Source organism: Oryza sativa, chromosome 11, assembly GCF_034140825.1.
Source record: "Oryza sativa Japonica Group chromosome 11, ASM3414082v1".
Lineage (NCBI taxonomy): Eukaryota > Viridiplantae > Streptophyta > Magnoliopsida > Poales > Poaceae > Oryza > Oryza sativa.
This window is the reverse complement of record NC_089045.1, coordinates 1257129-1271200: the sequence shown is the minus strand read 5'-3', so window position 1 is coordinate 1271200 and position 14072 is coordinate 1257129. Positions and strand designations below refer to the sequence as shown.

General features: G+C 42.1%; 1 protein-coding gene across 1 annotated transcript; it reads right to left on the bottom strand.

The window, feature by feature from the left end:
* Positions 1-92: 92 nt before the first annotated feature.
* Positions 93-3945, bottom strand: LOC4349647 (probable apyrase 3). The gene is made up of 8 exons (XM_015760220.3): positions 3617-3945; positions 3138-3266; positions 2211-2267; positions 1825-2123; positions 1461-1552; positions 866-1080; positions 529-712; positions 93-414 (listed from the first exon to the last, which is right to left on the bottom strand). The coding sequence occupies exons 1-8, from the start codon at positions 3881-3883 to the stop codon at positions 284-286; spliced, it is 1374 nt and encodes a 457-aa protein (XP_015615706.1). The 5' UTR covers positions 3884-3945; the 3' UTR covers positions 93-283.
* Between the last annotated feature and the right edge of the window lie 10127 nt (positions 3946-14072).

The window sequence follows — 14072 nt, the reverse complement described above, 5'->3', positions numbered from 1 at the left end:
GATGTATGGGACGGCTTATATATATAGTGGATTAATAGTTAGTTCATTTTAACTGGTTGATATGGATTCTTTCATTTGATCATTTCTCACGATTGGCAAACATCGTCATACATATATATATATATATGGCCACCGGCCTCCATGTAAATTAATAAGCTACCTCTATTATATTATTACTTAGCAACGGATATGCATGCATGTGTAAAATAAAATAAACCGGCACAACACATGCATCACACAACATAATATTAGTACATCATATCCTAGCTATCTCAATGGAAACTCATGTCTCTTGGTGCTTCTTTTTGGGTGAGACAGCCTCAATGGCGGTGCCCAATGGCCACGCCGCTTCGATGTAGTACTCTCCATGCTTCACCTTCTCTACCAGCGTCATCTCCTTCGTTGCCTCCAAACCTAAATATGTCATATATATGGTCCATTCATATAATTTGTCCATCAAATATTCAAATATACATATATGCATTATTTATAGATATGAGTTCAATTTGTTTAATTATATATACATACCAAAGCCATCGACAAGCAAGGTGTATTGGTAAACGAGGTCCATGCATAGATAAGCATGGTCACAAGCTCTGGGGTATGCTGCTTTCGCTTCTTCAACACTCAGACTGCAAACTTTTTCTGCAGCAACCTTGTATGCTGCTGGTGTGGACTTAGCACTAGGAGCCTCGCTATCGATGAACCCAATCTTTTTCCCCATCAATATATACATTGGACAAAATAATATCATCAGGTCGTAATATTCATATATAGAATTTAAATACAACCAATACCTGCTGTAGTCGACCCTGCTCATGCTGTTATGCAGATAAATTAATTAGCTGCTTAATTAATCACTTACATCCGAGGCCATGTAGTAGAAACTGGTCGCAACGTAGAGCTCGTCCTGCCCAGCGCCACCGCCGCCGTTCCACACTCCGTTGAAGCTGCAGTTGTTGGTTTCGCAAGGCGCGTCCAGGTTGAGTGCCTTCACCACGTCATCTCTACACTTGTGGTAGTCTGCCCCTTGTGGCGCTGCCGTTGCATCATACTGCTCCCCGTTATAGATGTACTTACCTTTAATATTCCAAGGATTGGCACAATTAAACCACTTGATTAATTATAATTACGCATTTCATATTATAAGGCACTTTAATTTTTTAGTCAAAATTTTTAAAAGTTCGACCAAATTTATATACAAATACAGTAATATTTATAGCACCAAATCAATTTTATTAAATCTAACATTGAATATATTTTGATAGTTTACTTATTTTATGTTAAAAATATTATTATATTTTTTTTATAAATTTAGTAAAAACTAAAGAAATTTGACTTAGAAAAAAATTAAAACGACTTATAATATAAAAGAGATGTATTTCATAAAACGGAGGTATTATATATGATGCATCTTGAAGAAAAGATGCGTAAACAAATCTCAAGGAACAAGCTAGTACCGCTAAATCCACGCAGCATGCAGTTGCTAAATGTCCCATTCTTCCTTTTTAGTATCTCCACGCGAGAAGCCCGAGCACCATAGTGCAAGTAACTGCAGATTGATGATTATTGATCTTAGCTAGTAACTACAGTGATAAAAAAGTATGCATAATTCCATCCCATAGTATCTCCAGTAAATTCAGATAAACAAAGCTTCAGTTATTCACCAGAGAACTGTTCAATAACGTAGCAGACTGAGGATTGATCTTAGTTAACTGAACTTTACACTCTTGAAAACCTTATTATTCAGCTGCTGGTAGTAGAGATTGAGATGCAAAATGAGATCGATCTTATAAAAAAATAAAAACGAATTAAGTTACTGACCTGTGCACATAAACATTGTAATCTCTTTCTTTGAGATACTCCTTTATAATATAAGGATCCTGCCCATCGAGCACTTCTGGAGCATTAGCAGCTGTGCCTGTTGAGATGGCATAGGCCATTTGCACGGATCCACCTCCGAGATCAATCACTCCTACAGTTTTGGAGTAGTCACCTCCTAATCTATCCAGCAAATAGTTAAGTGCAACCCACATGTAAGATCCTTCTTGAGATCCACTAAGAACATTAATCCAGTTTGGATTGTATTGGAACTTGGTCTTGGTGTGGACAACATCTCTAACCTGTATTATGAATCAAATTACTGTTAGTGATCTGAAGGTGTTTAATTTGTAATTTGTATGGTACGATTATTCTGAAAGTATACTTACCGCTTCAAGAATCTGGTTTGCCTTGTCATCTCCAATAAGTCTGAGTCCAGCAGTTGCCTACATGTTTGATTGGCAAGTTAAAAGGCTTTTTTTGGTGAGTAATATTTGTTTCAATTTTTCTATTTTAATTTGTTCTAGGAGGAAACATATTTTTACAACGTTACGGTAGGAAAATGGTTTCAACTCGAGTGATACTCCCTCCGTTCGCTCTTACAAGGCATGCATATTCTAACTCTAACTCTAGAAATGACTTTAAGACTAAATTTGACCATTAATTTCTGATAATATATATTCATGATAGGCATGAAACCAATATTATAGTAGTATATGAAAAGCTCTTTGAAATCCAGATCTAGTCTTATAAAACTGAACGGTGGAAGTATCCTAACTTATGGGTAAAGGATACAAGCAGGTTCATAATCCTAATGCCGAATCTAATATGCTCACGAGCGACATCATCAGATTTCATGTAATCCGTCAAAAAACTGATAAAAACCAATGAAATCTGGATAAATTTTATCAACAAAATAAAATTAACTTTAAACTTTTCAAAAAATTGATAAAAAAATCAAGTGGTTTGTGTTTATGACTTGGTCAACAAGTTCAGATTTCGCGAGAACTAAACCATATTTCGTTGAAATTGGGAACCCTGGATACAAGAGACTACTTCGTCACATGGTCCAATAATTTTTTCTTGTCTGTATTGATGTCGTTCTCAAGTAGTTGCACCGATCTCAAAACCAGAGGCCAACTTAAATATTTGATTAAAGTCATAAACGTCTACTATATCTATACTTTTTTTCATTATCTAAAAAAATATCTATAATTTTAGAAAAAAAACAATTTAATTGACATAGTTAAATTAGTGATGCACTAGGTTTTGTTAAATTAGATGGAGAGCAAATTAAATTTTGTTAAGTACGATACCCCAAGTTCAAGGGGAGTTTTATTCATAAGCCAGGTAGGAACAGCGTGGTTGGCCCTGTCAAGCAGAGGCATTATGGATTTTGCTGCCTCTTGCGGCCGCCCAGCGTACGAGCTCAGCCCGGGATCCACCTGCAACCAACACAAGAATTATGTTGGTATATCTTTAGTAATACTAGTAATTAAGTAGTATGAGGACAATAATTATCTTTAGCAGTCCATAAGTACTCTCTTCAATTGATAATACTTATCGTTTTGAATAAATGTGAGGCCAAATTTTAAAATTTTTATTACGAATAATTTTTAAAATGTTTATCTTATAAATATGAAAACTATATGTATAGATTACTTTAAAACAACGATTAAAGTTGTTTTTTAAGATCTACTGTATGTCTCTGTCCAAAACAACGCAATTATTATCAACTTGGAAGGACTAGATTAACCATAATTAGTAGTATAGTAGATTAGAGAGTGATTATTACCTTGGCAAAGACCTCGATGTCGTCGCCGATCTTGAGGAGGTCTATCTTCTTGTCGAACCTGAAGACGTGCACTCGTGTGCCCGTGCTTCCGGCGTCCAATATCACGGCGTACCTCCCCGGCCCCGTCGTTGCTTCTCCTTCCACGGCATCATCGTCAGTCATGGCGCCGCCCTTCCGGCCGAGCACCGCCGTGTCGGCGACGGCCGGCGACGACGCCATCAGGAGAAGCATGGCTGCTACAATGCCCATGACGTGATGAAACGCCATTGCTAGCAATAATTCTTAATTACTACCTAGCTTAGCTAGCTAGCTGCCCAAGTGCAAAGTGCAAGGAGCCCGATCAAGAGAGGATGGGTTTTAAAGCGGCGGATCAATTAATGGCCGGGTTTATCAAATGGCACCTGACAAAGAGTTTACTATGCAATTTAGTCCCTGCAATAATTAATGGATCGAGTGGCTTATAGCAGTCCAAACACTAGTATTAATTATTAGGGGCATTTGCAAATTTATCACCGGTTTTTTTAATATTGCAAGGATATCACTCGAATGATAGTTTTAGTGGTATTTTTGTAATTTTCTAGTGGCAGTTTCGCAATAACGATTTAAAGTAGTGGTAAATTTATAATTGTCCCTAATTATTTGTGTCTGTCATGGAGTGGGAGTTCCTATCAATGTGAAACTGCTGTCACATAAAATACTCCATAAATGATCATATCATATAATTTCATTTCATAGTCAGTATTACATTTTTTTTTCTAAAATCAGTATGAACACAGACATTGATAGCACGTGTATATTCACTCTTATAAAAACAAACATAAACACCTTACTCTTATACATGAGTACCTTGAAAAAATTATTAGTCATAAATACGAGTATTCTTATCAAGACTAGAACTTGAACCCTGTGGGTTGGTTTTATCACAAGAAATTTAAACGGTTAATCTATGCTCACTTCGCTAGGTAGGACAATTTTTTCAGGCTTTAATTATATATCGATCGATTAGCAAATTGATTCTTTGGTGAAAAAATTGAGTGCCAAGCGTGAGACGCGCGCGATGTAGACGTTTAGCTTATAATAATATTGCAATTTGGACAGACTGACTGCGTCTTTAGTTAGTAGTTAATTAGTCTCTTACCATGGATGATTGGAGTGGAACAATCGTACGTGTTTATAATACTGCAGCCCAAATGCCGAATCCTTTTGATGTGGTCGCCTGACGTATGCGATCAGCAAGCATTTTCACTCTTCCATGACCGGAGAGGGACCGAGTAGAAACTGCAAACCTAGCGGACGTTTTCTTTTCCTTTTAATAATGGAAGAAATGCACTGATTAGTGATTTATAAGCTAAAAAATATACGCGTTCCTGTGGAGATTATGGGTAACCCATACCCACACGGCATGGTTATCCGACTAGTTATAGGGGATAACTTATATATATGGAATATGTAACAGATTATGACTTGGGTATTACGTTTTCTTGTATATTACGGAACGGCCTAAAGTCCTGGTTTGATAAGATTGTAAAATAGATTTAGGAAACCGATACCGTATTGGATAAGGTTTATATCTTGTAATCCTGCCCCCCATCCTATATAAGGTGGGCAGGAGGCCCTCTAGGGGGCATGAGACAACTAGATCGTCAGATCTATAATACACCCAGCGGACTCAAATCCCCAAATAGGAGTAGGGTATTACCTCTCATTGAGAGGGCCTAAACCTGTCTAAATCCTTGTCTCCGCATCCATCCACTTTTAGGTCTCGTGCGCTACCCCTTTTCATATTGCCGAAAATTTGTTTCGACAGTTGGCGCGCCAGGTAGGGGTGTGTCGAGTTTCCCGTCGACGAGTGCGATGGAAAATCTCCGGCGTCGCCGGATTCGTCAAGCATGTTCTTTTTGTCTCGGATTCAGTCCAGCCAAAGGGATTAGTCTCGGCGATTTCATCGATTTAATCTTTAATATCACTGGCTTTGCCGTTTCAGTAGTCAGATTGTTTTCTAACGGCAGATTAATTTCCTGTTATTCTCTTGATTTTGCATGCCGACTGAGATCAAGATCAATGGCTGTCATCTCGGTGTGTCTGCCCAATACCTCGGGATCCCCAATGCACCATGTACAGATGCCGATGTAATCCGACACGGGAGTGGCGCGGAACAATAGGCAGTGCTTACAGCTCGCACACGATCGAGATCGCCAGCCACTAGATCCACATGCATGTGTTGACCAATCGACATGCAAAATTTGATCATCCAGGACACCTCGCCGGAATCATGCATCAATTAATTCATCAAGCATGCTTTTATGTTCCAGACATACATACGCGGGCTTATATATATATATATATATATATATATATATATATATATATATATATATATATATATATATATATATATATATATATATATATATATTTATGCTTGTGGTACTAATCAGATTAATCTGTTAATTGATCTATTTTGCATGTATCCGGACCGGTTAATTCTGCTGCTGTCTACTGGTGTCCTCGCCTACACGGTTGGTTGGTTACACCAACGTGGTTAGGCATTCATGTCTTCACCAACCGGCTGGACTTCGCCACTGCCGACTGGTGTTTCCGCCTGCACGGCCGGCTTATTATGCCGCCGTTGTCGGGTGTCTATGACTTCACCGCCGGCCTGCCTCCGTCGCCGCCGACTGGTGTTCTCGCCTATACGGTTGGCTGGTCACACCACCGTTCATGGGCATCAACGATTTCACCGCTGGCCTGCCTCCGTCGCCGCCGACTGGTGCCCCCGCCTATACGGTTGGCGGACTCCGCCGTCGTTGATGGGCCTCGTCATCTACACCGGCTTGCCTTCGCCACTACTGCCCGGTGTTTTCAATGCAATTGATGGATGACTTTGTTTCCACATCGGTCACCTCTATCGTCACCAAGGGGAATATTACAAAGCTAAGTCATCATTAATATTTTTCTTTATATGATATTTTTCTTTTCCTCTGCCTCACTACACCAATTGGTTTTCCATTGAGTAGTGAGTCGGGGGCTACAGATGTTATATCATATTTTTTTTCAATAATTTTTCATAATATTTATCTTGATTGCTTGCGACATATTCTGAGTACAAAAGTGCCTATCGAGTTATGGAGTTCCATCTTCCTATGCTTTCTGTTTGGTTTGCCAATGGATAGTTGCCTTTGGGCCGATTCCTAGCACCCGGGGGCTTGTTGGATGGACCGAATAACGCAAGGTGCTAAGTATTATTCGGAATAAATCAAAAGTATAGAGATAAGATAATTTATTTTCTGCTCTTAATAATTGCAAAAGTACCCGAGTAGTAAACTCCGACCCGTGAAACTTTGTTCCATTAATGACGAACTCATGTCACTCATATGCATGTTTGGGAAGTGCTTAGGCCGACTCCCGGTGCTTGGTGGCTATGACTAGTCGGGCAGAGTGTTTAAACGTAATGAGTCATCTGCTCGGGGAAATCAAAATTGACAAGAGAAGAAATACATATTTATAAATATTTTAAAATACTTGAATTTTTCTCGAGTATTATATTTATATCAGATACTACTCATCCTGTATGTTTATTCTGCAGGATCCAGATCCAGACATGCATAAAAGGGATTCATGGCTTTAAGCTTATCTCTTACGCTCCAGGAATGGATCAGTCAGAACATCACCACCGGCTTGCCTCGTTCGCCGCCGACTGGTGTTTCCGCCTGCACGGCTGGCCTATTATGTCACCGTTGTTGGGCGTCTACGTCTTCACCGACCGGCTGCCTTGTCCGCCGCCGACTGGTGTTTCCGCCTTCACCGACCGGCCGCCTCGTCCGCCGCCGACTGGTGTTTCCACCTGCACGGCTAGCCTTTTATGCCGCCGTTGTTGGGCGTCTACGTCTTCACCGACCGGCCGCCTCGTCCGCCGCCGACTGGTGTTTCCGCCTGTACGGCTGGCCTATTATGCCGCTGTTGTTGGGCGTCTACGTCTTCACCGACCGGCCGCCTCGTCCGCCGCCGACTGGTGTTTCCGCCTGCACGGCTGGCCTATTATACCGCTGTTGTTGGGCGTCTACGTCTTCACCAACTGGCCGCCTCATCCACCGCCGACTAGTGTTTCCGCCTGCACGGCTGGCCTATTATGTCACCGTTGTTGGGCGTCTACGTCTTCACCGACCGGCTGCCTCGTCTGCCGTCGACTGGTGTTTCCGCCTACACGGTTGCCCTATTATGCCGCCGTTGTTGGGCATCTACGTCTTCACCGACCGGCCGCCTCGTCCGCCGCCGACTGGTGTTTCCGCCTGCACGGCTGGCCCATTATGCCGCCGTTGTTGGGCGTCTACGTCTTCACCGACCGGCCGCCTCATCCGCCGCCGACTGGTGTCACCGCCTGCACGGCTGGCCCGTTATGATGCCAATTGATGCTATCTTCTTCACGGCTGGCTACATCGCCGTCACCGCTAATAGGCGTCAGCATCTTCAACACAAGCTGCCTACGTCTGCTGCCGACTGGTTTCTTCACTTCCATGGCTGCATGATTCTGCTAGTATTGATTGGCCTTATCGTCTTCATCGCCGGTCGTCTCGTCTGCTGCTGACTAGTGCCCTCGCCTCTACGTCTGGTTTATACAACTACCACTACTGATGGACATCATTGTCTTCCGTCGTCGACTGGTTATGCCGCCGCCGACTGGTGCTTTTATCTTCACAATTGTGCGTCTTCACTACCGGTTTGCTTCTGTTGCCGCCGACTCGTGTTCACTTCATCACGGCTATGCAACTTTGTCACCATGGTGGAGCAACTTCATTTTTATTATCTTCGGCATCGGCAAACTCTATTGCCTCTACTTCGCAAGCTTTGCTACTTCACCAACCATGACGACTACAAGAGTTTCGACACCTTGGCATACGTCACCAAATATGATGCCGTGTTATTTTATTACAACAAGTGGTGTTCCAATCTTCAATATTTATCTTCACTCAAGCAATGACTACTCGACGACAAGAAGTTACAGTTCTCGACTCTATGTTCAGTTGTTTCCCAACCAACCAAAGAGTCGGGGGCTACACAAATACAAGACTCTCAAAATTCGACAAGCTGAAGCAATCAATTAATTAGCCAACGAGTCAATTACAGGAGTCATTATCTTCGTCTTTGCTTTAGGGCAGAGTTATCAACCAATCAGCTCAGTTTCGACGAGTTGGACAACATCATCTACTTTCCTCCAAGTGAAGCATCTGTAACAGCTATAACACCAATTTGATGGATTATTGTCACTGACATTATCACCAGCACCTCTGCTTCATTGGCCCTGTCATCAACTCTGTTGCTAATGGATGACTATGTCTTCGCCGACTTATTATTTCACTTTCATGGTTGCTATCGACTGGATCACCGACATCGTTATCTTCATCAACATCCTATCAAGCCTCTTCAACATAGCCCACTCTACTGCTATTGATGGGCAACTTCGTCATTATATTTGATCATCTATGATTGCTGCTTATCATCATTACTGTCGGTTGCGTTTGTCGTTGCCGACTATTTTCTTCATCTTCATGATTGGTGGATTTCGTCATCGCCTTTGATGCGTGTCTACATCTTCACCGTCGGCTTGCTTTCGTCACCACCGACCGGTATCCTCGCCTTCATGGATGGCTTATTATGTCGCCACTAATGGGCATCTTCATCTTCTTCACCAGCTGCATCGTCTGTCACCGACTGATTATTTCACTGCCATGGCTACACAACTTTATCGCTGGGCGCCTTCATATTCATTGCTGGCTGACCTGACTGTTGCCGACTGGTTTCTTCGCCTCCACGGCTATGCAACTTCATCACTTTTGATTGGTATCATTATCTTCACTACTACCAATATTTTTGCCACCTCTGGTGGGCAATATTATCTCTATATTGGTCGTCTTGTCTCTATGCCAACTGCGTAAGCTACCATCAATGGACAATTGTGACTACGACAGAACGACAAGTTATATACTCAGGGGCTTACTACCTCAAACATAAGTATCATACCTTCAATTTGGACTTGTTCCGGATACATGCAACATGAATTTGATGATCATGGGTCTATTTTCTATGCTCAAAGACTGGACTATTTATTATTCCCCGTAAGGATTATCAACCGAATACTTGCGCCAGTCGGAATTCAATTGTTATATCTATTTTGGAGTATCCCATAAAGCATAATCACTTAGATCAGAAGCTATTCATATGAGCTACACTTGGTCTATATCACCCGAAAGATTTATTACTCGGGAGCATGTTACATGCGTCATCCTTTAAAGGGTGTCGAAGGCATATTTTTTGGCCTAGGCCTAATATGTTTGCAGCCCATATTTTCAGGTGTGGCCTGTCACGTTCTTTTAGGGACTTAGGCATCTTTTTGCTTAGGCAAAAGTGCGCGTGATTATGTGCCCAATACCTTAAAATCCTTTTATACCGCAGTTACTCAACTTTTTAGGAGTTGGTACAATGCATTTTAAAAGGTGCCAAACAGTAATGCTTTATATAGCTCCCCGCTGACTTTTTTATATAAGTCAAGGCGCTGTTTGGGTTCATAAAGCAATTGATTGGATACAATATCATTGCTTTTTGCCATGTAAGTGTGCACTTTTATTGACCAATATTATGGCTTAGGCTGATTATATATTTTGGTCATTTTCCAGGCGGTTGGTAAATCCTTTATGAGTTTATTTACTCGGATTTTATACCACATATGCCATATATTTCTAGATGTGGTGGAACCATGTGTCTTCTAGGGACTTAAGCACATCTGTTAAAGCAGTGTGCGCATGGCGTATGCCCAATACTTTGGAAATTTCTTTATTCACAACATACAAGCTTCTTTATAGCTGTTTTGCTATGTGAATTTTCAATGATGTAGCCAACTTTAGGTTACACTCATCATATTTTACGAAGTAGTCGGTATATCACTCGGATCATGTTATTCAGGGATTCACACTGCATATGCTACATATTAATATCAAGTCGCTTGGTTGACTATAATTATCGAAGCCACTCGGTTGGTTGGATTATTTATTCCTTGACTATATGCTTGGTTTGTTCAATTAACCACATAGTCGAGGGCTACACCTATTAGGTGCATCTAGTCGATGCACCTGACTTTATTTTTCAGCCCTTCACAGTCTTCAGATTTGGTAAAAGTACTCGGGAAACCATGGCAAAGATGATTGAAGCACTCGGCTTTGGAGTAATCTAGTTCGAGAGAAGATTATTTTTTCGACTGTGAAGGTCTCAGGGGCTACTGTGGAGATTATGGGTACCCACGGCATGGTTATCTGACTAGTTATAGGGGATAACTTATATATATGGAATAGGTAACAGATTATGACTTGGGTATTACGTTTCCTTGTATATTACGGAACGGCCTAAAGTCCTGGTTTGATAAGATTGTAAAGTAGATTTAGGAAACCGATACCGTATTGGATAAGGTTTATATCTTGTAATCCTGCCCCCCATCCTATATAAGGTGGGCAGGAGGCCCTCTAGGGGGCATGAGACAACTAGATCGTCAGATATATAATACACCCGGCGGACTCAAATCCCCAAACAGGAGTAGGGTATTACCTCTCATTGAGAGGGCCTGAACCTGTCTAAATCTTTGTCTCCGCATCCATCTACTTTTAGGTCTCGTGCGCTACCCCCTTTTCATATTGCCGAAAATTTGTTTCGACAGTTCCATGTAAACTGTTAATAATTAATTATGTTCATTTTTCGCTTTCTACAGTGTCTGAACTCTAACTAATAACCTAGATACTAATTAGAACTTTGACTAACAATAAATTTTAAAATATTTAGTTTGAGGACATTAGAACACAAATGTATAAATTAGTATTAAATATTACTCTCTTCATTCTAAAATAGAGAAAATCCCTTGTGTGCCCATGAAAACTCACCTAATCCCTTCCATACCCTCGAATTTTACCCAATCCCCTGTGTACCCTTGAAATTTCGCTTTGATTCCTCCCATGCCCCTCCCGTCAGGTTTCCGTTAGATATGTTAATCAAACCGTGTGTTGTATTGTCAGTATTTTTAGGAAATACCAAAATGCCCCTTCCAACCCTAACTAGTTTCGATCCCCTTTCCTTCTCCCGCATCTCTCCACGCGAGCGGCCTCTGCGCGCCGCCGGGCTGCAGTCCTGCGCCGCCGTCCCGCCGCCTTCCCGCCACGCGAGCCGTCGTCCCGGCGTCGTCCGACCGTGGGCGCCGTCGACGCATCCTCCCGCCGCCCTCCGGCCACGCGCCGTCGTCCAGCCACCGTCACGCCGCGCGGGGCGCCGGCCACCGCCCTCCCACTGCGCGGGCGTCGCCCCGCCGCGCGGGCTGCCGGCCACGGCCCCTCCCTCCGCGTGGGCAGCCGGCCACGGCCGCTCCCGCCGCGCGGGCCGCCGGCGGCCACCGCCCCTCCCGCCGCGCGGGCCGCCGGCCACCGCCCCTCCCGCCGCGCGGGCGTCGCCGGCCACCTCCCTCCCGTCGTGTGCGCCAAAGTCGGCCGCCCTCCCAGCTCCCATTCTCCCATCCCCAATACAGGTTAACACTGATTTTCTTGTTTTTGCATATAACCTAGGTCTATTTTCTTGCCATTGCAAATGCCTCTGGAAGGATAAGGGGTTTGATTAGAAAAAATTGATCTATAAGTTCCAAGATCTCACCATGCACATAAATGCATTACATCACTCTTTCCTGCCTTATTAGTATGAGATCTCTACTAATATTTGTCCAGTGTACTAGTATTTGTCCAGTGGAGACTTTACAAAATTTTCCATATGCTTGATAGACTCAACAAAGCTTAATCATTATGCCCACACTTTGGTTGCATTTAATATTTATGCATTTATAGTCTTATGTTTTGACCAGCAAAGGTGACCAAAAAGTAAGGAAGTGAAAGCGGAGCAGTGGAGGCCACCATCCCTTCTCTGCAACACATCAACTTGGCATGGCAGATTCAATGCTTAGCACGGTTCCTTCATGGCTCCCCGTAGGGTAAGTGACTTAACTTTCCGTCGTTCATAATTTTGACGTAGTTGTATGCGTGGAGATCATTTTGGTTGATAGATACATACATTGATAGATACATACTATTGTGTTCATCCACAGGATGGACCCCTTAACTACATATTTGTTGGAAATCAAACTAGCCGGGGATCGAAAAAATGCTAGGGTGGAATATGATTGGTTTATTTTCAGTAAAGTGATAGACTCAAATGCGATGTGCTACAAAGACTTTATTGATGATATTGCGAAGTCATATCCATGGGGGCCAAATGAAACTGTCACAGTTGGCTACGTGGATATGGTTCATAAAATTACTCATCATGTCACAACTGACCAGGATATGCTTGCAATGTTTGAAAAGTTTGTTGATATCAAGGTGATTCCAATGATTATTCGCATACATGGTATTAATGAAAGTATTGATGAGTTAGACCACACTCTTGTTAAAGCAAGCGCATGTGATCCCGATACTCCTTCTTTGGCAACCCCATCTCAAGTGGATTTCAGCCAACCTAGCAGCAGCACTCTTCCTTCTCATGTCATTGTGCCATCAGACACATACTTAGTAAACCCATTTTCTATGGCTGAACATGTTGGTGTTGATGAGGAAGGCATATACTTAGATGAGGAGGAGGCTGTTGTTGGTCATGCTGATGAAACTAGAGGTGAAGGGGCTGTCAATGAAGTATCCGAGGATGAATCTTGGGCTACATCTGAGGATGAATCTGAGGATGCATCTGAGGATGATGGTGTCAATGAATCCGAGGATGAGTCAATGGCATCAGATGGGATGCCTGAACATATTCCTATTGCAACTTATGACAAAAATGACCCACCAATGATCGTAGGCAGCGTATATCCAAACATTAATGAATTTAGATTGGCAATAGCACAACATGCAATAAAAAAGGAGTTTGAATATAACATCATCCGAAGTGAACCAGGGCAATATACTGCAAGTTGTGCTGCTAAAGGCTGCAAATGGAGGATTCATGCATCCGTGGTTGCTGATGGTGTCACTATGATGGTATGTTTTTAATTTAAATCAGCATGCATTCTTTAAGTATATTGTCATATATATATATATATATATATATATATATATATATTATTGTGGTATTGACTATATTTACATTTCAGGTGAAAACTAATCTTGTGCCACATGAATGCTCAAGTACTAGAAGAAGTGAGACTATCAAGGCTGCAAGCAAGTTTTGGATTTGTGAGAAGGTAAAAGATTGGTTGTTGGAGGATGCTAGTGTGGGAGCAAAGGAATTGCAAAGAAGAATCCATGAAACACATAAGGTTAAGATCAACTACAAAAGGGTGCATGCTGGTAGGGAGCTTGCTATCACAAAGTTGTATGGTAGTTGGAGAGAGAGTTTTGACATGTTATATAGATACAAGGCACAAATTGAGAAATCAAGTCCCGGC

Bases quoted from the DNA above. Each gene is read 5' to 3' on its own strand.
- LOC4349647 (XM_015760220.3), bottom strand. From the start codon at position 3,883: ATGGCGTTTCATCACGTCATGGGCATTGTAGCAGCCATGCTTCTCCTG. The intron at 2,124-2,210 runs GTAAGTATACTT...TTCATAATACAG, and splicing joins CAAACCAGATTCTTGAAGCG to GTTAGAGATGTTGTCCACAC. The intron at 1,553-1,824 runs GTCAGTAACTTA...ATCAATCTGCAG, and splicing joins TACAATGTTTATGTGCACAG to TTACTTGCACTATGGTGCTC.